General features: G+C 38.3%; 1 protein-coding gene across 4 annotated transcripts in view; it reads left to right on the forward strand.

Moving 5' to 3' along the window:
• Positions 1–2,882: 2,882 nt before the first annotated feature.
• acod1 (aconitate decarboxylase 1) overlaps positions 2,883–26,110 on the forward strand; it is a 40,059-nt gene continuing 16,831 nt past the window's right edge. The window contains exons 1-3 of one of the 4 annotated variants that reach the window (XM_041806853.1): positions 2,883–2,945; positions 3,842–3,981; positions 24,125–24,330. In XM_041806853.1, the coding sequence (XP_041662787.1) occupies positions 24,154–24,330 (177 nt within the window). In that variant the 5' untranslated portion in view covers positions 2,883–2,945; positions 3,842–3,981; positions 24,125–24,153. Of the gene's footprint in view, positions 3,181–3,841; positions 3,982–24,124; positions 24,331–26,110 lie in introns of all 4 variants that reach the window. The other 3 variants (XM_041806851.1, XM_041806852.1, XM_041806855.1) reach the window with 3 other exon arrangements.

Raw genomic sequence — 26,110 nt, forward strand, 5'->3', positions numbered from 1 at the left:
CATCCATCTCTAGATTTCGGTGTCATATGTGGACTTTTCATTCTGTCATTTTCAACCACTCATTTAAGTTTGGATGCATGAAAGACTTTCTTCACTTTAAATTTTTCCTTGTTTCTACTTTGAGACATATTGCAATATAAGAAAAAGAATGTTTCCGTCTGTAATCAGGCCTGCCCACAGAACTGGCTGGCTTCTGAAAATCCCAGAGAATGGGCCCTTCCCAGTTGTAAGTGATGAATAAATGTGTGTTGGATTATTAGGACTGCTGCTAGCATTTGTCCTGGCCAACAGTTCCCTCATTTTGATTTGAAAAATGTGTCAGGTGTTGGAATTATTTGCCACTTTTCAACCATTTTCACCACTTTCCGACTGCTTTTTGCTCTATTGACAAATTTAACCAATTTTGCAACTTTTTGCCTATTTCTGTCACTTTTCGCCCTATTTTGTCACTCTTAACCTCTTTTTTGCACCAGTTATTTTTCCACTTTTAACTAATTTTGTCACTTTTGTCACATTTTGTCTCTTCTTCTTGCCACTTTTCAACCCATTTTGCCTAAAAAATTGTGCAGCTTTTGGCCAATTTGCCACTCCTTAGAAATTTTAACCCTTTTGCCACTTTTTGCCACTTCTAAACATGTTTGAAGCTTTTTGCCTTATAAGTTAACACTTTCAACTTGTTTTTGTTGCTTTGTTCCTTCATTTATGCAACATTTTTGACCATTTATTCCTTCTTTTTACCACCTTTTCCCACTTTTTGCCCCCTTTTGAAAGTTCTTTTCCCACTTTAACCAGTATGAGTCACTTTGGTCACATTTTGTCTCACTTTGCAACCCTTTTTGCTGTTTTTTGCCTCTTTTGCCCCCTTTTTAACCCATTTTTGCCACTCTTTGTCCATGCCACATTTTGAACCACTTAAAACCCATTTTAGCCTATACTTTTTGCCATTTTAATCCCTTTTTGCCAATTCTTTTTGCCCATTTTTATCCCTTTAACACATTTTTGCTGATTTTGGCCATTTTGCCACCTTTTTTGCCAATTCATTGCCACTTGTCCTCCATTTTAGCCTCTTCTTTTTGCCACATTTTCCCCATTTCCCCTTTTAACTAAAATGTATTGCTTTTTGTCTAAGATGTTTTTCAGCTTTTTGGCCTATTTTGACACTTTTCAATTTTTTCCCAATATTTTCCTAAATTTTCCCAGTTTTTGCCTTCTTTGCTTCTTTTTGTCAGTTCTTTTGCAACTTTTAACCAGTTTTCACTTTCCACACAAAAACTGTGTTGCTTTTTGGACTATTTGCCACTCTTTACTTATTTTTACCCTTTTTGCCACGCTTTTCAGCTTTTTACCCCATGATGACACTTTTAACTTGTTTTTGTTGCTTTCCCCCATTCATATCCACTTTTGCCAGTTTTTTGACACTTTTAACCAGTTTTTCACTCTTAACCCATTCTTGTCTCTCTCTCCACAGTTATTTATTATTTTCCATTACAGTTGTCTCAGTTTCGGCTTTTTTTCTGACATCCCGACATACGTTCACAACATGGTTTAGCTACAAAATCTGACATTACTTTCTTTAGTTCTGTGTGCTTATACACATTGTTAATAATTAAAAGGTCATTCTGTTTTAAGAAAAGGGTTTTATATTTTGAAGAGGCTAAATTTATTTATCATTTATGAAATTAATTTTTTGTTGCTTTGATAAGAGTTGTTATTATTCGGGTTAAAAATAAAACATGGTTATCCTGCCTTAACTTCACAATAAAATCCATGATTTTGCTGACCTCTAGGGGCCCCCAGTTTGGCTGATCCCCAGAAAGATTTATCCCTTTTCCCCCTTATGGATGACGTTGTCTGTAATACATGAGTACTTGTGTGGTTGCTTTTTAACGAGTTTAAAGCAACTACAAATGCACATATCTCTTTTAAAAAAGATACGTATGAGCAGGATCACTTAGCTGTATAACACGGAAAGCTAAAGACCTTGGTGTGTCACTCTGTCTCCTGTTTAGTTCCTTTGTTTCCCTCTTTAGTTATAACCAGTGATATTTTGGCAATACAGCAGCAATACTACACTGATTACATGGTATGAAAGAAAAATGGGAAATGAAACTACATGATTGCCTTAAACGCTTTATAAGAATTGTACAAGGAAACAGAGGCCGGTAATTTGATCCCTGTAAATTTAATTCACTTCCTCACAAATTCATGGAAGCATTAAATTAATGGTTGAACCACACAGCTCATGGGTCAGTTTGTTAGAAGTGGATATTAATTTAGGCTGAATCACAGACTGTTTCCTCAAGCTGAACTCCTGTTGCCAAACCTCGTACTGGGGACAGATATTCCTCCAGGAGCTTCATGCATGGTCCAGCTACAAACAAACAAGCAAAGAAGAGGTCAACCATGGAGCTGGCACACTCAAAAATGTTACGGAAAATTAGAGGACATCGGCAAAAGCCTAAAGCAAACACGTCATATATTTGACTGAACTCCATTTTCTGTTATAAGGGGTAAAGTTGGGTCTCAGGAAAAATAGACATCAGGCATCAGGAAACCATTAACCAGATTGCAAGATATACTGTATAGATGATGAATTGTATTACATTTCAATAGATAAATTAATAGATGCAGAGTCCTCCAAAGAAAACAGGGACGGAAAGAGAGTGAGAGTGAATGAGAGAGCCACATATGGGTTCTGATAAATGCACTACAACTAATAATAAATAAATAAATAAAGCCCTTTAAGGTTAGATTTAAAAAAATGTTAACCCTCATTATGTGCGCATTACCTGCAACCCTTGGGGCTAAGCCCCCCTGTCTTTCACTTCTAGAGACGTCCCTGTCAACAGGAGAACATACTAGTAAGGCCTTAAACATGAAAGCAGAGAAGAAGAAACGGCTAGCTAGCAGCACAAACGTATTTTTCCCATTATGCTCAGTTGGAGGTAAACAGGAATTATTACGTTGCTTCAGATTCAGTGAGTTACTTTAGCTCTAAATTTTCAGCTGTTTTGGTAATGGTATACGATATTAAACATGAAAAATTTGCAACTATCAGCCTTGGTTTGCAGTGGACCTACTAATTTTCAGTAAGCTAGCGCAGTTATACTTGAATAGGGAAGACAAACTAGCTAGGTGCTGGAGTTATGGGTATCGCCTTTTTCTGTGATTTCTAACCAGGTAAGCGGGCGTTTACTTGATTTGACATGGTGATACTTGTATAAACGAAAAGCTTAAATTATCGAGAATCTAAAAATATGCATGTGCTGTGACTTTGTTTGCTTTTGACTGAGTTTAGAAACGGGTATGAGGGGAAGTGTCACGAATTGGCGCTAACAGCATCAATAAGGTCCCTAATCACCACCATGAGCTGAGTCACAGCTGCTTCTGCTGCTTTTAATGCTGCTGACTTTGTTTATCATCTCAGTCAAAATACAAAAAATATCTAGGTTCGCCATGTCTCTTTCACCATCACGTCTCCTCTTCAGCTTTCCTCCTCTCCCTGGTTTGCTCTGAATTATTCACAGACCTCGCTGTGGGAGTTTTCAGAGTGTCTGTTCACTTAATAATACATGCTCATGTCAGGGATATTTAGTAAACAAAGAGAATCTGCATGGTTCATTATATTACACATGGAGAAGTTAATTGATTTCTGTTGTCTGGGGGTAAACTGATCATCGAGTATCTAAATAATCAATAGAGATCTTATGTGTCATACAGCAGCATGTCAAAACTTTGTCTTTGAATTTCAAATGTATAGCAAGTGAATGTTTTCTCTTCTTACATGCTGGTGATATTAATTGAGTTATCTTGAACCCACACATCCATATCTCTCCTACAGAACACCAAAAATGATGACAACTGTCTCTGTGGAGCTTTCAAGATGGTTCCCTACTGTCACTGGACCTTCCTGCAAGTCATCTTGGTTGCCGCTTTTAAACAGCATGGAGACTGAAATCACAACCTTGGACCCCCACATCGGTAAGTGAGGAACAACAACGGCAAGAACAGAGCTTGATGTAACAGATCAAGACAGGATCACATCACTGTCTTGGTTTAATTCATTGTATGGTTTGGAATATAAAGATCTAGTCCAGCAGGATCCATTGACCTGACAGATCTGAAAACAGAGCAGGCTGACAGACACAATCGATAGAGGCTGGAAGAAACGGCACAGAAGAAGCGCTTGTCAAGGACAGTGATTCCCAACTTTTATGGCTTGTCTTCTTTCTCTTTCTTGAAGATTTTGTTGGATTTTTTTTAACCTTTGATCAATAGACAAGTGAAGAAAGACAGGAGGTGGAAGGAGAAAAACAGTCAGAATGATATGCACCAAAGAGCCAGAGCTGAACTTTCAACATACTTTTGGTATGCCAATTTTGAAGGTTTTTTACGCATGTAAAAGCCATCCATTTCTGACTTTTACACACATTTCTCATCCTGGTGTAAGCATTCAAAAGGATTGTATCTGTCTTTCCCTGCCCTTCTATTTCCCACCTCTATAGCACCATTCACCTCTATAGCATACCTTTTAGCCACTAACTGTCAACAATTTATCGAGGTGAAGGAAAGGGTAAAGTTAAAGTAGCATGTATCTTTAATTATTTTAAAGATACTGTGTGAAAAGCAACTTTGCTTCCTTTTGTTAAGTCTCATATTTGTGATTTTTAACAGAAACAACATGAGACATCATCTATGATAAAAGTAAGTCATTGTAACAAACAGGGCAGACTTTGACAATGCTTGAAAATAACTTAAAGGTAACATAACAATGTGTGTAGCTTTCGCTGTATGTTTTGTTGGATCATTGTATTACTGGAAAACAAATCTCCTTCAAAGCTGTAGGTCCTTTGCAAACTGAATAAGATTGTCCTCCAGGATTTCTTATATTTTGCCACATTCATTTCCCCCCTTACCTTTACAAGCCTTCCAGGGCCAGCTGAATAGAAGCATCCCCACAGCATGATACTGCCACCACCTTGCTTCACAGTGGGGATGGTGTGTTTGTGGTGCTGTGTAGTATTTGGTGTTTGCCAAACATAGTGACCTGTCTGTTGTCCAAAAAGTACAATTTTGGTCTAATCAGACCAAAGAACTTTCTCCCACTTGACCATGGAATCTCCCACATGCCTTATGACAAACTTCAGTTCACCTCTCTCCAGTAAAGCTTTGACTGGTGAAGAACCAGGGCAACAGTTGTTGTATGCAGAGTCTCTCCCATCTCAGCTGCTGAAGCTTGTAACTCCTTCAGAGTAGTCATAGGTGTCTTTGTGGCCTCTCTCACAAGTCTCCTTCTTGCATGGTAACTTAGTTTGTGAGGACGGCCTGATCTAGGCAGATTAACATATGTGCCGTATTCCTTCCATTTCTTGATGATGGATTAACTGAACTCTGGGGGAAATGTTCAGTGTTTTGGATTTTTTTGTGTCCAACCCCTGACTTACACTTTTCAATAAACTTTTTCTGAGTTGCTTGGGGTGTTCTTCTGTCTTCATGGTGTAATGGCAGCCATACTGATTAACCAGTGACTGGACCTTCCAGACACAGATGTCTTTTTTTTTGTCTAAAGGTCCAGTGATACCGACCAAGATTGGTTTAGAAAATCACCAAATCCAAGAGGTGAATACTTTTTATAGGCACTGTAAATTGCTAACATCAGGCTTAGTCCAATATTTCCAGAGTCTTGTGTAAACGTGCAAGTGTGCACTTTAAAGTGTGTTCTTGAATGTATGCATTTGTACCATATACACCAATCACCTGCTCAAGTGTAAGTTAAATCTGTCAGGTTCCTTTAGAGTTAAAAGACTACAAAAAATATTTTTAGAATTGTTGATCTTGTTGAAAGAATAAAGGTTTTTTTGCAGCCCTGTGAGATCCAACAGCACTGTTAGTGTGCCTGTCAGGGAGATGGCCTGTGGCACATCATGGGGTATGAAGTCAAAAGCATTAGTATTTATAATATCCTACCCTCTATTTGTTTTTCTGTTTTACTTGTAAGTGACTAACTTGAACTCAGATTCACCTTGAAAATTTCTATACCCCAGCTCAAGTTACCACTACCCCCCTGAGAAAACAAGCAGCTGGCATATTGTGTTGTTTCCTGCCACCCTGGCATCATTTGACCTTTACATTTCCAGAAAAATCTCCCCGAACCACTGCAGAGTCTTTAAATGTCACCTGTCTCAGTGTGATCTGAGCTTTGTAGTGAAAAAGGAATGCACTGACTGAGACTCCTCGGACCACCTGTCGCATTGTCGTCAGTAAACCCAGTGTAATCTGTGTACATAGGTGAAGAGCTGTCATTTACAGCCAGGCAACATCTTTACGGCTCACTTTAAGCTCGTGCAAATAGGCAGAAATAATTAATGCACTTAGAAAAACAAGATTTAATCAACAAGCACAGAAATAAAAAAAAGAATGTCTCAGCAGCACTTTTGTTTCCTCCCAGCACTCTTTTATAGTTCACTACCATCAAACTCAACCCTTTAAACTTCCTGCCATTCAACAGAGGGTTTTTTATTCTATGAGTCTGAAATTAGACATTCTACCTACTCCTTGACTTCCCAATGAGCTTTTAGCAGAGATTAAAGGTGTGACACTCCTTAAAACACAGCTGTCATCAGAAATGACTTCAGGAAGGCTTTAGATGTTGTGATCAATGACATAACAGCACTTAGCCAGACAGTTCACTGGTTTCCATACCAGCCTTGTCTGACAGCACAAAAGCAGCTTTTGTGAAGCACAGTGGGGGATCAAGCGAGAAGCAGATGAAAATATAGAACCAGAGTCGATATATAAGTGGTATTCGATTGCAGACTGCTGAGCCTTCTACATAATGGCAGAGGCTGATGCACAATTAAGTGTTTCTCAGTGAGAGTCGAGCCATTAAACCTCTAAAGTGTTGGTTGAATAGCGCTTCTTTTTTACAGTATGATAGGAAAGACCCGACAAATTATGGTTCAAATGTGGTGATTTCATTCAGTGAAACAGATCTTTGAATATTTTCTGATTGAAAATTTCAAAACTTAAAGAAAAGTCTCAAACAACAGTGTCCAGTCTCCTAAATGGAAATTTTGATGTGAATGTTATTCTTCTAATATAATTTTGTATGCAGTTCTTTCAAAACTTTGCAACAAAAAATTAATAGATGGTCTGTATTTATATACGTACTGAGACTTCTCTGATAGCTATCCTATCTCAGCTTAAAAGAACCAGCAAAGAGCCCTCGCCTAAAAGTGATTTAGGAACCTTCTTAGATCAACTCTGAGCAAGGAAAAGACACTTGTATCTGAGTAGGGAGTGAAGTTGATCCTGTTGCTAAGAATGACACATTCTTTTGAAAGTGTCTTGTGATCTAAAAAGGAGAAAAAATAGCCATACTTTGAAATGTTTTAAAGCACATGCTTGGTTGTGAAGAGTTGTGTTTTGTGTGCATGTCCTTTCTTGTTGTAACCTTATCTTTATTTGCTCATAGCAGCCAATTTTTGTGTCTAATATAAATGATACTATTATTATTTACTATTATTTTTAGTAGTTACCTATCCACCTTTCTGCCGTTTTCTCCTCTGTTAGGGCGCTTTCACATTAGGCCCAATTGTTTCGAACTGCGCTGCAGTGCGATTCCTCCCCCTCCCCCTTCCCCCGCTGGCTTGCTTTCACACTAGCAACATCGAACCGTACCCAGGCCCACTTGTGTATTTACTCGGTCTGAAACAGCAGGTGGCAGTATGCACGTAGCTGGTTTACAGCCCCGCAAAGGAGGAGAAAGAAGAAGAAGCTACCATGGCAACCACTGGGGTCATGACCTAAGTGAGGATTGTTTTTGTTTTGATCCCACAAAAAGTCCATCCTGCAGCCATGGATGATTTAAATTCACTTTTTAAGATGCCATCAACTTCGCACTTCGTATCTGCACATACGTGCAGCTCAGAGGATTAAATGGGCTCGCGGTGCGCAGATAGAGTGGTTTTTGAGGTGACAGGAGACTTTTATTGCCTTTGCACCTCCTCTCACTGACTCCAACTTGTGTTCATCCGTAAGGTGAGTCACAACAGCCCGTTTTTTGACTGGATTCTGATGATTTCCGCTTTTTATGGAGGAAGAATGTGTATATATATTGCCGCGTTGTTTAAGAAGTTTCGTTTTTACGATGACGTAATAAAGCTGATACGATGGTCTGTCCTGTATCCGAGCGCGGTTGCATTCACATCTCATCCAAACCATGCCAGAGTCCACTTGAATCGCGCCCGAGACCACCTCCCCAAGTGGGCCCGGGCCCGGTGCCCAGGTGTAGTTCGTTTGCATTCACGGACTACGGGCTCAAGTGCATTCAGATGCGGGACCAGACTCCTAATGTGAAAGCCATGTAAGTGTCCACAAAGTCTTTTTCTCTACTCCTAGCATTTTTCACCTTGGGAATGATCTTAAAGTCGCTGTAAAGTGATTTTAAAAAATCCGTATTTTAGGTGTGTTGTATAACAGGCCACTATGCTACGAACCACCAGGCCAAATTTCGGTCATGGAAAACCTCCCTAAGTTTATGAAATTAAGCTTCAAACTCATGAAAATGAGGCAGTAAAATCTGGTCTTGGATGCTGTGGGCATGTCAGTTAAATGAGTTGAAGCCACGCCTACTAAAGAGAAACACAATTCTCTCACATTTTAAGAAATGCTTCTGACCAGGCAGCTGCCTGGCTCTGTGACGGAGCTCAGAGACAGAAGTTGGGGAGTAAATTTACTGTTTTCTGGCACAAATCTCTCTGTTATCCTGCTTTTAATGACCCATAGACCACTGTGGCTCATTGATTTGGGAAATTTACCTCACAATTAGCAAAAACATAGCATGCTGCTGGCTGTTAACTTTCAAAGAAGGCAGTGACATTTGCTAACAACAGAGTGTACTGAGATTAACTGCTCCCAGAGTTAATATCATTGAAGCGTTGGGGGGGTGGGGTTAATTCATGTCATTGGCTCCTATATTTGCCCTGCTCAAATAAAACTAAACCAAGAAAGAGGTGAACAATTTTCTAACGGTCTAAATAAGAAATCCAGTCACACATAGATCGCAGTGTTTTCACATGTTTTACTGCAACCTTATTCCAACATATCTGTGTGTTAAGGCACAAAGTTTGGATTTCATTCTACAGGCACTTTAAAAACTCGCCGCTGTGAAGTTTCTGAAATTTAAGTCCAGAATTAAGCAGAAACCAAATCTTCTGGATATTTTTTCAAGGTGGAAAAAAAACCTATATGTTGTGAATGATAATTACTGGATTGTCACTGTTATTTTCACTGAATTTTTTTCATCATTTAATATTTGAATTCACACACATTTTTATGCCTAATGATTCAAATTACATTCATTTTCATTATTTTCATCAAAACTTTTTTCTTTTTTTACCCTTGAGGTGAAAAGAAAAAGGAAAAGTTTGCGCTGTTAAAGATTACTGGCGGATGAAAACCAATCACAACAGGAAAATTTTGCCACTCAAACCAGTAAACATCAAATTAAGCAAATCACAATTTATCACTTCATTTTTTTTTTTATTCAAATGCATTTTCACTGAAGTTTTCATCACCTTCACTATTTTCATTTCATTTTTGTTACTTCCAGCCTTCAGAACCATTTGTTGGCTAGTTTGATGTTACTTTCCGCTTGAAGCTTTCAAGAGCTCGCTATCTGGCTATTTTAAAGCCATAGATTCAAATGTTAAACATAACATGACCTTTACAATAACTCCTCATAAGGAAGTCTGCGTTGACCATTGGCCTTAAATAGCACGATACCAACTTGATGACTACCTCTTACAGGTACTCACTCACCCAGCTGTGTCTCATTTGTTCACCCTGTTCTAGCTGAACTAAAGTTTAACAAATCATTTTTGAGTGCAGAAACAGATGATTGGACGCTGGTATAAAAATAGAAAATGTGAAAATGCACATGGTGTACCTTTTGCAGGAAAGTGTCAGGCAGAAGCTATATGCAACATACCATCCAAATATGTTTCAAAACGTTTTTTCTCTGGTATGATGCTTCTCTAGCATCAAAATAGCTCCACTGATGCTTGCCAGAACATTGGGTTTAAGCTGCGCCTCGAGGTGGAAGCTCCAGTGCAGAACATTTGATTTGAGTTTTCTGTGAGACGAACGTGTCTCTCAGCATTTCCTGATGCTGATGACTTGGTGCTTTTGCATTTATTTTTGAGCTTTAAAAAAATAGGGGGCATGATGAGCATTTACATCTTCAGCCATATGCTTTAAAATGAATATAGGCGATGATGTATATGTAAAACACCTGAACTGAAAACGGCTCCTATATGCCTTTGCATGCATGTCATGGTTTGAAATTGAAAGAGAAAAGCCTGTTTGTGTTAAAGGGAGCTTATTTGACCTAGTTGTCCAATCAAGCCGAAACCTGTAAACAAGTCCAACAGAGGAGGCAAACATCTGTGTGATATTTTCTGATTTCAAGTCTACATATCTTTCCCCTTAATGCTGTCCCCTTGCTGCCCTCATTCCTGAACATATGAACTGTCATTGTTGAGATAACGCAGACTTTCTGCACAGTTTAAACCTTAGTTTTAGTAAGTTTACTCTAACTTTAAGCTGTCCATCTGTCAGACTGTTGGCCTGATGTGACTCCTCAGAGAGACTTCCCCTTTTTAGTGGAGCAAAAATTGAACTAAAAAACCACCCAGAAAAGCACCTCAACTATGTCCCTGTTGGCTGATATTGATTTAGCGTGCATTACATAATATCTGTAGGGCAGTCCATGCACTCCTCCAGTGTTTTATTCTCCCGCTACAAATAGAGGATTGTCAGACAGCCAGTGTGCAGATGAGCAATGCAGCAGAGCTCAAAGCACCGGGATGAAATCACATGAGAAATGTTGTGTACAGAATGTTTTCTTTCCTCTACCAGTCCTTGCTTTAAATCTGATATGATAGATACAGACAGGTCCTTTTTATCTCAACACCACAGCTGTTTCTGGGGTTGTATCAGCTACTGAGTGTGCTTTTTGTGAGCTGTAGCCTTGAGACACATATCCTCTTATTGTTTCTTCATTTTTATCTATTATTGTTTGTAGAACAAGCAATGCCACAGTGTTTTCTTTTAATCTTAACAAATTCAAGTTCTGGACAATATTATAATTCTAACCCTGAACTGTCTCAGATTTAGATTTTCCTATTTGCATCCAGCCTTGCAGAAGGAGAAGGAGCTTTCAACTTAACCAAAAAAGTACAAAGATAAACTAGAACTACCGCCTGGCAGATATAGAAAGCCTCTGCAAGGAAAACAATTGCCAGACAGTGACGATACAGTGGTTGTTCAGAGCAGAGGTTCCCAAACTTTCTAGCCTGTGACCCCCAAAATAACAGTGTCAGAGACAAGGGACCCCCACCTGAGCTGGAGGTGGTTGAAGTGTAGGATGTCGCACAGAAGTATCGTGTACAGATACATTTTGGGTAGTTTTTTGCACATTTTACATATATACAGTGCTTAACAAATTTATTAGACCACCCTAACCGTAACAAAAGTAAGATTTATGCCACAGCTGCCCTAAATTAACAGCATTGATAATTACCAAAATCATTTTTTATGTTTCTGCAATGGTTAATACATAAATATGTAGAAGCTCTTTAACCCAAATGATGTTGTTAATGCTAAAATATAATAAGTATTGTTATCCATGAATTTTCAAATGTACTGATTTACAAAAAAACTGAAAAAATAGTAAAGCACATTATTATTTCTTGATTAATATGTCAGATTATAGTTACTTACTTGCATTCCATAACAGAAAAATTCGTTTTAATGGTTTAATGTTATGCTTGATTAATTTCTGACTTCTCAGAGAAGCCCAGTGAGCCGGCTCAAATTTGGGTATAAAAAGGTGAATTCAGTTTGAAATTCCTCATTCCTGTTCAAAATGGTAAAACGTTTTTAGTTTTAGTTGTTAGTTTAAAATAAAATTTTGAAAGATTTCTAAAATATTTATGTTTTCTCATTTTTATGACAAGTGGTCTAATACGTTTTTTAAGCGCTGTATAAGAAAAAGTTTCACTTAAAACTGCATTTTTATTTTAACTTCAACTCATTTTAACAACATTTTTTTAGCAACGAGCAAAATTTACCACTTTAAATCATACTAGATTTCTCTGTTACTTTGGAAAGCATCCCTTGATCCCTCTTCAGTGTCTTGTTACCCCCCTGGGCAGGGTTGTCTCAGGTAGTAGAAATTATAGAAACCTTTTAAGACGTTGGGTTTCCAAAACCTGATCAGCTCATTCTTGTGTCAGAGGGTATGTTTGTGCAAATGCTGAAGATAATTCCTTATTTTTCTGGAGATTTCTCATTTGCAAGCAAAGAATGAACATGAGATGTAATGAACCTGACCTTTCACCTTTGATCTCCGAATGCCCATTCCCAAAGAGGAGCCCATGGCCCCAATTGTAAACCAAGCACTATGATGGAGGGGCTCAGCAAGGCAAATTAGATCCATTGTTACAGTTTTGCTCTACTAACAAAACATGGCCCATTTTATAGTATGGCTTCCAGGTAAATGTACTAATAACATTTAATCGACACCACAGTAGGCATGTGCTTAAAAATTCGATTAAGATCTATATATCATCAATATGCATATTGATACAGATTTCACAGAATAAACACAGCTGTAAATAAGGTCAAGTATGGGAGCATATGTCGGTTCAACACTCTGCCGTGTCAACCTTGGTCCTGTACTGCCCTGGCCTCCTGATGGCCATCCTCTTGGCCTGTACCAGGCCCATGATCCATCTCTCCATGTATCCTCCCAATGCACACAATCCCCCCCACATCTGGACCAGTCCACCTGGTCCTGGGGGCACCCAGTATGGGATGAGCTGGGGGCGCATACCAGGTGCATTCCAAGTAAAAGCTCCAGTTCCAGGGGGATAAAAAACACATTAATGAAACGAATAACCAGGTAATTGAAAATAAGGAAATATGTTAACATGTTGCATGTTTGATATTAGTTAAAGACCCTGTAAAGTCCAATCTAAAATGTGTTACTTAACACACTAGATATGTTGGAATATGGTTGCTGTAAATGTGTGAAAATACTGAGATCTACATGTAACTGAATTTTGGATTTAGACTGTTAAGACATTTTTCATCCCTTTCCTGGCTTGGTTTAGTTTGAGCATGACAAATATGTGAGCTGGTGATGTCACCAGCCTGCAATGGGGACTAACCCCACCCCTCAGAGCAGGTCATCTCAGTACAGTCTGTTGTTGTCACTGCCTTCATGGAAGGTTAACAGCCAGTTAAATGCTGTTTTTTGCTCATTGTAGGTAAATTTCCCAAATCTATCAATCACAGTGGCCTGTGGATAATTTAAAGCATCATAATAGAGAGATTTGAGCCAGAAAACAGACTTTGTCTCTGCTGAAGGTGTGTCTCACCTTCAGCACTTGCTACTTGTCTGTAGCCCTGGATGATTAAGAGAAGCAGACAAGTATCCAAGTATCCAGACACAATTTATTTCTGCCAATTCTGTCAAAAAATAACCCTTCAGTTCTAATCACCATTAAAGACTTCTATTATCAAGAGAAACATCAGGAAATGGGCTGTTTTCAGCAGCAACTTAACAACAAAGACATCTCATAAGCGGGTGAGAGACATAACTTACATGACTCAGAAAATGAGATATAAGGAATACTTAAAGTGTTGAAAACAGAATGAGAAAATGAAACTGGCTTTTTAGCTCTAAACTCTCTGCCTGTCATGACATAAATGTGATTGTTTCTCAGGTGGCAGACACAGAGAGACCGGTCCAGAGCAGATGGATGTTTCCTCCATTCAGGTTGTAGCATCTTTTTAAATTTGAGAGGATCATATTTCTCAGGAGTGGGTGTGGCTTCAGCTTATTAAACCGACATGCTCAAACCATCCTGGAGATTACACTGCCTCATTTTTCCTGATTTTGAAGCTTACTTTTATACACTTAGAGATGTCTTTCATGACTGAAATTTGACCTGTTGTTTCATAACATACTGGCCTGTCATACATCACACCTAAAATAAAGATTATTTTAAATCACTTAACAGGGACTTTAATTTCCATGATGGTGTAATAAGGAATTTAAGAGGGGGCCCCCCTGCAGTAGATAATGTTACATGGTTGTTTTTGTCATGGCAAAGTTTGGGCACTCCTACATTAGGTCATGTGCATTTATCCCTGATGAGTGTTGTGTTACGAGTATTTAAGGTTGAATTAAATGGACTGTATTTATCAGACCACAAATTATATCCAGCAAAGTTTCCATGGTCAACTTTTATTCCAAAAGAAATGTGCAAACTGTAACAAAAATAAGAAAAATGGTTGCTCTTAATCACAGAGTGATTGCATCTTTAGGAACGCTTCCTTCCCATTGAAACCAGAAAAGCTTTTAAAGTTAGTTGGAGGATTAGGAAGTCTTCAAATTGGCAGGATGATACGACTAGAAGTTTATATTATTCATACCAAGAGAATGATTTAAGGGTCTATGATAGCCGCCCCACATTACATCAGTTGTATTTTTATTTATGCATGCTATTTTGTTTTTACTTTTCTTAACATTTTAAAATTCTTTGCAGCGTAAAGAATAACATTTCAAACTCATCGATGACTTACTTGCTTAAGGTATACATGATTCATAATGATTTTTGGTGTAGAAGAGTAAATCAGATATTTCAACCAAGCACAGAGAGAGCCCTGCATCCCCCTGAGATCTCTGGCACCCCCCAGGGGGGACCTCAGGTTGAGAACCAATGATGTAAATTAAATCTGTTGAGGAATGAAAGTTTGAACTAGAACCAGCCACTAAATAAATGTCTTTTAGCTACATTTTAACATTGATAGTGCACTTTATAACTGTCGTTTCATATTGAACTCTCTATAACTTTCAAAAAACACAACCACTTAAAAAAAAAGGTTAAGAGTAAAATTGTAGCATGAATATAGGAAGAGTTCACAAGTCAAGTTCCCACCACTTAAACTGAAGTGCACTTAACATGAATCCTTGGTACTCTGTGAATGCTATTTAACAAGCCAACCGCTAAGAGGAGAGTATAAAGGAAACCTGAGTTCCTGTGGTTCATCTACAAGCCTGTTATTTAAATTAATTCCTGCCATGTGCTACAGAAGTAAAGATGTCTTTAATGGAACCCAGTGTGTCGTTGAAAGTACATTGAAGAGCTGTATTAAAGGCTAAGTGGCTCTGAGGTGAAAAGAACAGCAAAGGATTTATTGACTTTTGCCTGCAGTGCAGAGTTGAATACATTGTACTGCATAATGCTCTTCTGCAGGTAACCACACTTGTGTTCAGAGTCAACAACCAGTGCATTAAATGAGACTATTTCTAAACCCAGGCGTCATCATTTAATTTGATACTTTGCCCCTTTTATCTGTGCTGCTGCACCCTGTAATTTAGAGTTTTATACACAGAGAGACATCTTTTCAAAACCAAACCAGATGTGGAAATACAGAGAATGAAGCAATGGCTAGAAAACCAAATCCTCTGAAATCATGTAGAAACCACAGGGAGAGGAACCACATTCGTGCAGACAGAACCATGTCATGTTGGATCTCTGCTCTAACAGGATGATTCAGACCATTTTTTACAACAACCAGATTCAGCAAGACATTACAAACACTCTAGACAATATAATCAGCATCCAATGACATTATATACATAATTTAAAGTATTCTTTACAAGTAAAAGAACTTTTATTCCTGTAACAGAAAAGGAAATCCCTCTAGAGCATTTATAGGTCAAGCACTGATGCTGGACAAAAAAATGTTTGTGCAAGAAAGTAAAAAATAAAATAAAATAAAATAAATAATTATAGCACAAACTTATACAGAAAATCAAAATATAACAATAAAAGGTGCCCCATTTGCTGATGGCCGCATGTGGTCCTCATGCTGCTAGTTGCCCACCCCTGCTCTACTCCATTCTCAAATTTGAATTAAGAAAGAGCAACATATTAACATTTTTTCGTTAGAGACGACTACCTCTAACTAATAACCTCCCCTGCTTTAGAAAACAGTCTCTCAGCTGGAACAGAGGTGTCAGCGGTTCCCAGATATTTTTTGGCTGCCTGGCTGAGCAATGGAAATGCACTCTGATTTTTCTGCCACCACAGTAAGGGGTCGTCACTCCTTGAGATGATTTTCTCCTCCATCTGTGCATTTCTACATAAGCATCTGTTTTTACTGTTCTGTTTCCTTGGAATGCTTTGACTCAAAAGTCAAAGTCTTGCCACAAGCCACCTTTGGTTGTTACATTTTATGCAGCATTCTTGTCAGTGCCTGTAGATGACTCCTGTAGCTCTGACATGGCTGCTCACTGGTCTTTTTCTTTCCACTGCTTAAAGCTTTCACCAGTGAGCCAGGATTTTATAGTATCTACATTATCAGTGTCACAGAAAACAATGTTCTTAAACCTTATGTCCAGAAAGGTACTGGCTGCAAGAGTGTGGTTGTACTTGATGTTTTGGAAGTGTCGCTTGCACTGCAGCACAAGGTGTGAAGCCAAAGTGTTTCCCTTCTATGCAGCAGATGAGGTTGCTCTTTGGAGTAGAGAGACCGGAGGTATGACCTTGGAAAAGGTAACACTGCTCTGCTGACACCTTCTTAGTGGCCTCTTCAAAGGGATGGAGGGCTTCAGTGGCTTGCTTGATATGAGACCATTCTTCTTCACTGAGACACAAGGTGTTCCTCCCAAGAAGGCAAAATGTTATGACAACTTGTTTTTGTTCACACAGTCTTTCAAGCATGTCGAAAACTGAGACCGCAAGATATTTGAAATACATGGTTCTTTGCTCAAAAATGGTGGATTCACTTCCTATCCTATCCTTCCTATCCAGCAATCCACCATTTTTCCAAATAGAACCATGGACTTGGACTTGAAGGTGCTGACCCTCATCCCAGCTGCTTCGCATTAAGCTGCAAACGGCCCCAGCTGCAGGAAGCCAACAGAGCCACATCATCTGCAAAGAGGGACACGATTGTAAGCAATCTCCAAGTCCACAAAAAACATGCAGACTAGATGAGCGATCTCCCATGCTCCCCTCAAAAAGCCCTTGATTTATAGAGCATTTTCAGTTAAACCGTACCAAATAAAGGCAACAAAGTTTGATTTTTTTATGGATGTGAATACCATTTACTAGACAAAAAGTAGGAAATTACAACTTTTGACAGAAATAAAGTCCAATTGAAATAATACTGAAGATTTAAATTCACATAAAATCAGAAAAGTCTCATCTATAAAGGTATGTTATAAAAGAAGCTTCCTTCAGTACAGCTTTTCTGCAGGTATCAGTAACAATACTAACTTATTTCCATTTTTCTGCTAAACATGAAACCTGATGTGAAATAAACCCTGGAAGTCAGAGAAATCTCTCATAAAGGCCTCCTCCATGAGAGACGAGTGGCTCCAGCATGTAAGGCCACATTTATACAAGTGGAAAGAGCGTTTTCTACTTGATGACTGTAATTTTCAAAAGAACTCAGCTGGGATGAAAAGGTAGGAGGCTTAATGGCCTCGTGAATAAAAATGGAGCAGCATCTGAGCTCAGGTGATCAGGAGACATGCATTAGTCTACATGCTGCTGATCACATATGATGGCATTTGAAGTCCTTGAACAGAAGAGTGAGATGAAAAGCATCTAAACTAGGAGCAAAATGCTCATTAGAGACTTGAGAAGATCGATTCTCGTTGCAGCAACATCATTATCTGTATTTGTGAGATGTGCTAAGTCTGATGTTACAGTGCTGTTAAACAGCTGTTGTAGCTTCAGTGACAGTGACACCATACTTAAGGTTCAGCAGGGTGTGTTGTTTTGGATCTTAGACTTTCTCTGAGTTGTTTTCATTTAGGTCCTTATTCAAATTCAATGCACATGTACTCAAAGAGGCAACATTGACCTGTGTTGCTGCTGTTTTGCTGTTGTGTTCCTCTGGACCAAACAGATGTCATTAATATCAATAATATATTACTCATGCTACTGCTGTGCTTGTTGCTCCTACTGCTTTTCACACTACAAGAATAAAGCCTTATAGTACCAACCTCTTTTTATCATCTTCTTGTATTTTTCTGTTGACTTGATAAGAAAGCTTTTTCATTTGTGCATTCTGTCTCATAGTGTTTTCTCTTGGACACTCTGCTCATGTGTAATGGGCCAATTTTTCTCCCCAACCTTACCCAGAATTTTCCTGCAATTTTCCTGTTGAGCTGATTTGTAACCAAAGCAGGAAATACTCAGGAAAATTCTTTACAATTGGAGGGGATGATAACATTTATATCCTGTGACCTGAATACCATGAATGTGATCTCCATTGAATGGAATGAAACCGCTTCATTTCTTCTTCTTCTTTTTTTTTTAGCAATATCATCTTCTCCTGTATGTTCTTCAACATTCTTTTGTCAATGCAGCAAATGTGTTGAACTACTAGGCTTGGGTATAATACGTACTCCTATATAGGGTAGATATTGCTTATACTGTATGTATACTGTTTGGATATTAAACATGTCCTAGACAGAATTTACAACAGTTAGCTGTTCTTTTATTGCAGAAAATAACAGCAAAGACAAAGATTAAGGTATCCTGAAGCTTAAAGCACTGATAACTTGTTTAACCAGCATAACTCTTACTCAATAAGCAACTACCTGAATCTTTTGTTTTCTGCCACCCAGTATGGCTCACATCTTTACAAATAAAGCATCAAGTGCAGCTTTGATTAGTTTATCCCATTTACATACTTAGTTTTTATTGTCAATCAGTGTGACCGCACAAGCCTTGCTAATAATGCTAAAGCCTGGTGCCTTGTAAGATTGGTGTTGCTACAGTGTTTTACCTTGTTTTTGCATAGCTTGCATATTGCATAACTCATGTCCAAGTCCCAACTTTCTTGTGTTTGCAGAAACCCAACATAATCCGGTAGCTTTGCTTTTCATCTTGCTGGCAGCCACTAGACTTTCTTATCCATATTAACACTAAATAGTTTGGTGTGAAGTGTGCACTACATCATGTAGTTAAGCGTCTGCTGCTTCCTGCCAGACTATATTAATGAAAGGTGAAACAGCAAGTATATCTGCGGCCTTAGATTTCTTTTTACACCATGTTGTGCCTTTCTGCAGAAATGCCAAAAAGAACCTCTGCCATTACATAGTCATATATTCATATTATTTCCACAATGGCGTTATACTGATGTTCCAGTCTGTGCTGAAACGTTCTGTTCCCCCAGAAGCAAGAGAGCACACATAGCAGGAGCTTCACATACAAACACTATCACACATGCACAGCATTGCACTCCATTGCTAACATAATGCACAAGACAGTCTGGCTGCAGCCTGTTCATTTCTGACGGCCACTGTTATGGCCATTCACCTGAGATGCAGTATATCCCAGAACAGAATTACAGATGAAAACTTTACAAATAAAATCAGATTCAACTTTCAGATTCATTTAGGCTTGAGGTAAGGGTTAGGATACCAAAAGTTAAAAGTCATAAACCTGACCTGCAAAACCTGATTACAATATGTTTAATTAATAAAGCCAAGTAAACAGTGTTCATACAGGAAAAAAGCTCACCCTCCATGAAAACACTCCAAAGCAGTCAGCGTAGCTTACAACGCTCCACTAGCAGCTATGTAAGCTACACATCTACGTTATCTGCATCACAAAGTTAGCTTTAGCCATGTTTGCTAAAGCTCATGTTCTTAAAGTTAGCTTAACTATAAAACATAGCTAAGGCAGCTAACTGGGGATGCACAATGTTATCGGCTGTATATCGGTATCAGCCGGTAATAGCTTAAAAAGTTAATTTTCAGTATTGACCAGTAATAAGATTTACGCCAATCTGTACGGGAGATCTGGGACGTCATAATTAAGCGCACCCAAACACGCCTTTAACACCACCACTTTAATTTTTCATCTTAAAAATCATCACCCTGATGACAATAAGGACTTTCTTAAGATAAAGAATGACAAAACTCCTTGCCAGGGAAAAGTCGTCAACAGCCTCTCATTAAGTCATTTCGACAAAGCTAAAAAAATACAGCAGCGACCACCCAAAGGTATGGAGCTGAACAGGAAAATCATTGAATTTATAGCTTTTGATAATCAGCCCTTCAACATGGTAGAATATATGGGCTTCCATGGGCTAATGATGCATTTAAAGCCCCGCTACGTTATACCTAGCAGGTGCTAGGTAGACGCATAGCCTTACCTGAACTGCAAAACTTTGTTTCCAGTCACGTAGAGAAGCTCCTCGTTAAAGCTAAACATATTAACTTCCCCATGGATTTATGGACATAAAGTGTTTGTCCTGTTAGCATGTTGAGCCTTTCAAAAGCCTGTCCTACACTTACAGGGGTGCTCACTCAGCAGCCACAGTTGAAGCCGCTTTTGATAACATGTTTTGGATATGGAAAATAGAGAGAAAAAGAATGTGCATGTCGTGCTACGTGACAGTGCGTGAAACATGCCAAAAGCAATGACGGACTTCTGTGTGCCAAGTCTCCCGTGCATGGCGCACACTCTGCAGGTGTCCTGTCTCCAGCATTGGAGATGTGGGTGTCACTGGGTTGTAACAGAGCTGTTTACAGTGAAATGCCCATTAAACTTGGTTGCTTAGTTAGTTTGTGCTGTTTAAGGCAGAATCAGGAGAACTACTTCAGTTGAAGTTTTATTTCATCTTGAGTCTCAAAAATTTAAACATATTTAAGCTCTGAACTATAGCTAGATTTTTTGCATTGAAGAATCTGTCTTTTGTTGTTGTTATTTAAAGCACTTTGACAGGAGTATGTCAGGGAGCCATCCTGCAAACTGGCTGAGTTATGAGGAGAATCATTCTAAATTTATATGCTATTTCTTTTTTTGCACTGTGGAGCTCAGTGTCAGCAATTTTATTTTGCTGCTTTTTATTGCGCTCAAAGATGCAGATGACTTTGGCTGTGCTGTTAAAAAATACATGTAGCATGTAATGCACATGTAACCCAAGGACATTACTGTACGTTCTTCAGTAGTGTATGACTGTATTTGAAAAATTCTGATAAAAATCAAATGTTTTGTCTGTTTCTAAAAAAATAGACTACCAATATTAAAAAAAAATTGTAGTACAGGATTGAATAAGTGTTTTTTTTACAGTGGAAAACTGTAATTAAATATCGATATCGGTATCAGCCAAAATGAGTTTTTAAATATCAGCATATCAGATATCAGCAAAAGTCCAATATCTTGCATCCCTATAGCTAACATAGCTAAAGCTAAGCTCACAAAGAAGCTATATCAGCTATGTAAGTTTGTTATCTATGCAGCTACGTTAGCCTTAGCTGAGTTTGCCAAAGCTCACATTGCTAAAGCTATGGCTTTTGGAGTAACGTTGATTACAAAGCTACCGTAGCTATGTTATCTTTAGCTAAAGCTAACCAAGCTAAAGTGAGCCATTGTTCAAATTATTCTACAAGTCTATACGTTATGTAATGCTTTGACCTTTTTCTCTTTTTTTCTTCTGAAATATTTCTTAGTCTGTAGTGTTCGCATTGTAGTTATCTCATGAATGTAACTGACAGACTGTTTATGAATCAAGGTGAATAAGAAAAAATCTCAACGTGGAAATACACATACGGTTAATGAGAGTGGCTGTCAGAAATATATGGTCTGCAGCCAGACCCCTTTCACGAAATGGGGTGAAATGTGCCGTGAGTACGCAATATAAAGAAGGTACTGCCTATATCAGTTTGGTTTTTAGGCACTCATTATCTGCTGCAGAGTTTTACTTTTAAAGCAGCGGGGTAAAAACTAAAAGAACATGTTTGATAGATCCTAAATTGCTCAGGGGCTATGAACATTGACACCATAATGTTGTGCTTTCACTTAACAGTGGGATCCTCCGCCTGCAAACACTGACTGGTCCCGATCCCCTGTTGCGAAGTCAAGTAAAAGATGCATTTCTGACTCCGAATTTAATTAGAATAATGAAGCCTTTGGTCTGGAGTTACTGTTGTGATGTGCTAATGATTCCCACTTTGATCTAAAATAACTCCAGGAAGTTGAAACGCATCCTGGACCCTCGCATGCAATTCAAACAGTCCTGACATCCTGAGGTTCATGGCTGGGAGCTCCACACGAAGCATGCGCGTACACAGAGACGAGAATGAATATTACAGACAGGAGAGATAAGCTTATCTCTCAATCTTGCTATTTTCTGCAGACCTTGATTCAATTTGTCTCACAGCTTCCTTCTTTTGTTCACTGTTATCCCATCATCACCCACACTGAAACACCTGACAGAACATTTATTACATTTCCATTTCATTTAAAGGTAACAGGCATGGGAATCTTAGGATATTGTCAGTTGTAATCTATGTTTATCTGCAATACACTGTTACAATACTCTCTGTGTTTATTCTCACAATGGAGTGCCAAGAAATGCCATACATCTTTTTCCTTTTTCAATATTTTCCTTTTTTGTCAAACAGAACTTCACAAAAATCTGGAAATAAAAGCTGTTATTATATTACCATGAAATATCCCTAACTAAACAGTGAAAAGACAACTTAAGTGTAGCCTGAATGAAGTAATATCTGAACATTAACATGCATGTAAGTTACAGTAAAGACAAAATGCCGTTAACTCAGAAGGATTCTCATTTGTGATTTCTTATCATTTAATTAGAAATAAAGATCATTTGCATCCCCAGGGAGGAATAAATTTCAGCTCACTCCATGCTGACTTAAATGTATGAATGTTTTAAGAGCACAACGGTTCTGCAGCTGTATTTGCTGCAACAGCTTGAGCGATTAGTTCAGCAATGAATGACGGCGTATGCCGCACATGTTCGAGTGGGTTTCCTCCCACAGCAGTGAGTTCGAGTGTTATGGAAGCTCTTCTCTGTGTGTAAATGTGGGTGTGAGTCAGTGGTTGTCGGAGGCTGATATCTGTGACTGATTGCTGACTGATCCATGGTGTTTCCTGTTTGTGCTCCAATGAAAGCGGGTACAAATAACAACAGAGTAATTATTACTGTCTGAAGTGTTTCTATGCTTCTAAATTTGAATTTTGTCAAAGTTGGAGAAATGTGGCACCATGCAAGATTTGGGCATGGCCAATACAGAAATTTGAATTTACATATTACTGTGTGCATAATTAATTTACTGATATGAATATTTTTTGAGACATAATACTAAATTAATCATGAAATAGGATTGGACATATTGTTTTATTTGAACTATCTGAGAATGTAAGCCTACAAAGTTTATAGCATGCTTGTTTTAGAGCAATAAAATCACCCTTTGGAATATGAAAAATCTAATCCAACATTTTGCCATTGATTGGCAATTGATTCTTAATACCAAATCTGTTAAATTAAGCCTATATTACCACAGATTTATGTTAAGAATAATCTTTATTACTGTTGCAGCACCTCTCCAGTCCACCTTCAGTTTGCATGGCCATAAAGAAATCTACGCATATCTGCACACATCATATGTTCATAAACTATTTAAAAAAAAAAAAAAAAAAACATGGACATAGTCTTAGTGTCATCTCTCATCAGTGTCTGAGGAGGTTTTATGAAGCCCAATTATGGCAGGTACAATACAGATATGCTGACTTTACCTAACTTTCTGTTGATCTTAAAACTGGCAAAGAGGTGGAGCTGAGGCAACCTTCAACCTCCGTGCAAACAGCTATGCACCCACCAGTTAGTCAACTCAGCCCTGATGCAAATTTATGAATATCTTTCAAATTTCATGAAATCAAAATCAATGACTGAAATTAGCCTTAGAGACCAAAGGTGTTTCTTTTTTTCATGGCTGCAAACATGTTTATTTTTGTATTCAAAAATAGCATTTTAACATGAAGCTTACTGGGATGCTTTGGGGGCTGCACAGTGGTGCAGTGGTTAGCACTGTTGCCTAACAGCTTTTAGGTTCCTGGGTTGAATCCCAGATGAGCAGGGCCTTTATATGGAGTTTGCAAGTGTCTCAGTCCAAAGACATAGGTTTTATAGGTTAATTGATGACTGAATTGCCCATAGACTTGAGTATTTCTGTCATGTGTCTCTATATGTCAACCCTATGATTGATTTCCAGGGTGTACCCAGCCTCTTGCCAGTTGACAGATGGGGTCTGGTCCAGCCTCCCACCCCTGCAGCTCCAACTGCTGGATGGGTTGTCCGACTTTTGCAGAAAGCCCCAAGTGGACATCCCGGGAAGTGCAGCCATTTGCACTTCGATTGGCTTCATTTTTCAACTCAAGAGGATGCGGCCTGGATTTGAGTCCAGCTCAAAGACAAACAGTACATTTTTGCCTTTAAATAAAGGCAGTCTATGCCTACTTAATTTTCTAAGTTGATTAAAGAGGAAATAAAGCTAGAAAAGGTTCAATACATACCCATGGGAAGCTTGTCTCTGTGAAATCATCTCTTCTGTATCAAAAGCAAACAGTTGTAATGGTAAAAACCTGGAAAGGCAGAGAGGACAGTTTCCCTAATGTTGTAAATATTTCATAGAGAAAGTAAACATCCAAAGATACACAATGTGTCATCCTACCAGTGAGCTGATTTATGACTCATTCAAGTAGTTGCTTAAATTTTAATACTACTGTTTTTTTCTTTCTTTTATTATTTTGTTGATGTGTTAATGTCTTTCCTCAGAAAGGGTTGTTTTAAGGCATCTTTAATCTGACTTTGCGTTTTAGGAGTGGGGGCTAATCTCTTAAGCCTTCAACACACTTTTGGATTCTGGTGCATTGACAGCGAAGGTGTTACTGACTAAAGAGTGGCTCACTTACTTTCAAATGTCTATGAAAGCCATGACCTTATGACATGAACCAGCATGCGTATAACAAGACCCTTGTTGGTGAGCTGCTTTATGAAAGTCTGCCATTGTTGAAAATTTATCTTATATCTTTGTTTTTTCATCTCTAGAGGGGAAAAACTTGTCCTTATGGATAAACTTTATTTTAGTTGTTTAGGTGTGCACATGATCCGAAAACAGATCATTATTCCAAATACTGTTTTGGTCCAAACCAAAATGATATTTCTCAACTTTTAAAGAAAATTTTAATCAGACATATCAACTTTTCACATTAAATTCGAAGAAGCTCTCTTTGTGAGGCTGTCCTTGATGGTAACAGGTTATATCACTCAGTAGGTTTACATGCCGTCAAAAAACAGTCAAATTATTGCATTAGTCTAAATAAACCAGACTTTTAGATTGTATGTAAACATATTGGTCGACTTGAATCAAATATCTCAAACTTGGACTAATACACTAAGAGTATACGGTCTAGGGCTGAAGGATTTGGAAATATAATCTAATTGAGATTTTTTTTTCCCAATAATGCAATTTAATATCTGATTATTTCTTAAGTTTCTGATTTAATTTGTTTTGGTTTTTTTTTAACAAATTAAGAAATACGTTATTCTATTTTAAAAGCAATATAATATTACATAGGTTGAACAAGGACTAAATTATTCTGAAAAACTATACATGATTATTTTGACTCATAATGTAAAATTAATTTGAATGTTGTATTGAACTGACTTATTATTTTATGTGATTTTCATTTCGACTAAGACAAACATACAAAACTACCAGACTGGACTCTGCATTCTGTGAATGCTACACAGTCTCAGCGCTTGGATTACACCTGGAAGTTGAATAGCATAAAGCTAAGTTTAGCAGGAGTTGTGTAGTCATGTGCCTTTGAATATCACCATAAACACAATGCACTACATTCATATTTTACCAATAGTAAAAAAGAGTGGGCTGCAGATGGCCTAGCGGTTAAGTTGCACCTCATGTACGCAGGTGGATGGTTCATGTCTGTCCCGTGGTTCCTTTCTCGCATGTCCCTCCCCAGCTCCTTCATCCCTATTTACGACAATCCACTATCCTCTCTAAATAAAGAAATAAAAAGCCCCAAAATATATCTTTTTTTAAAAAGTTAGTGAGCACAAATGCATGGAGCTGTAAAGTTTGTCCAAGTTTTCACTGTTTGCATCAGGTTAGATTCTTGCTAAATTGTTAGCATGGTCAACAGGAAGAAGGCCTATCACAGCAGAGGTGAACATG

The sequence above is a fragment of the Cheilinus undulatus genome, linkage group 15 (assembly GCF_018320785.1).
Source record: "Cheilinus undulatus linkage group 15, ASM1832078v1, whole genome shotgun sequence".
Taxonomy (NCBI): Eukaryota; Metazoa; Chordata; class Actinopteri; order Labriformes; family Labridae; genus Cheilinus; species Cheilinus undulatus.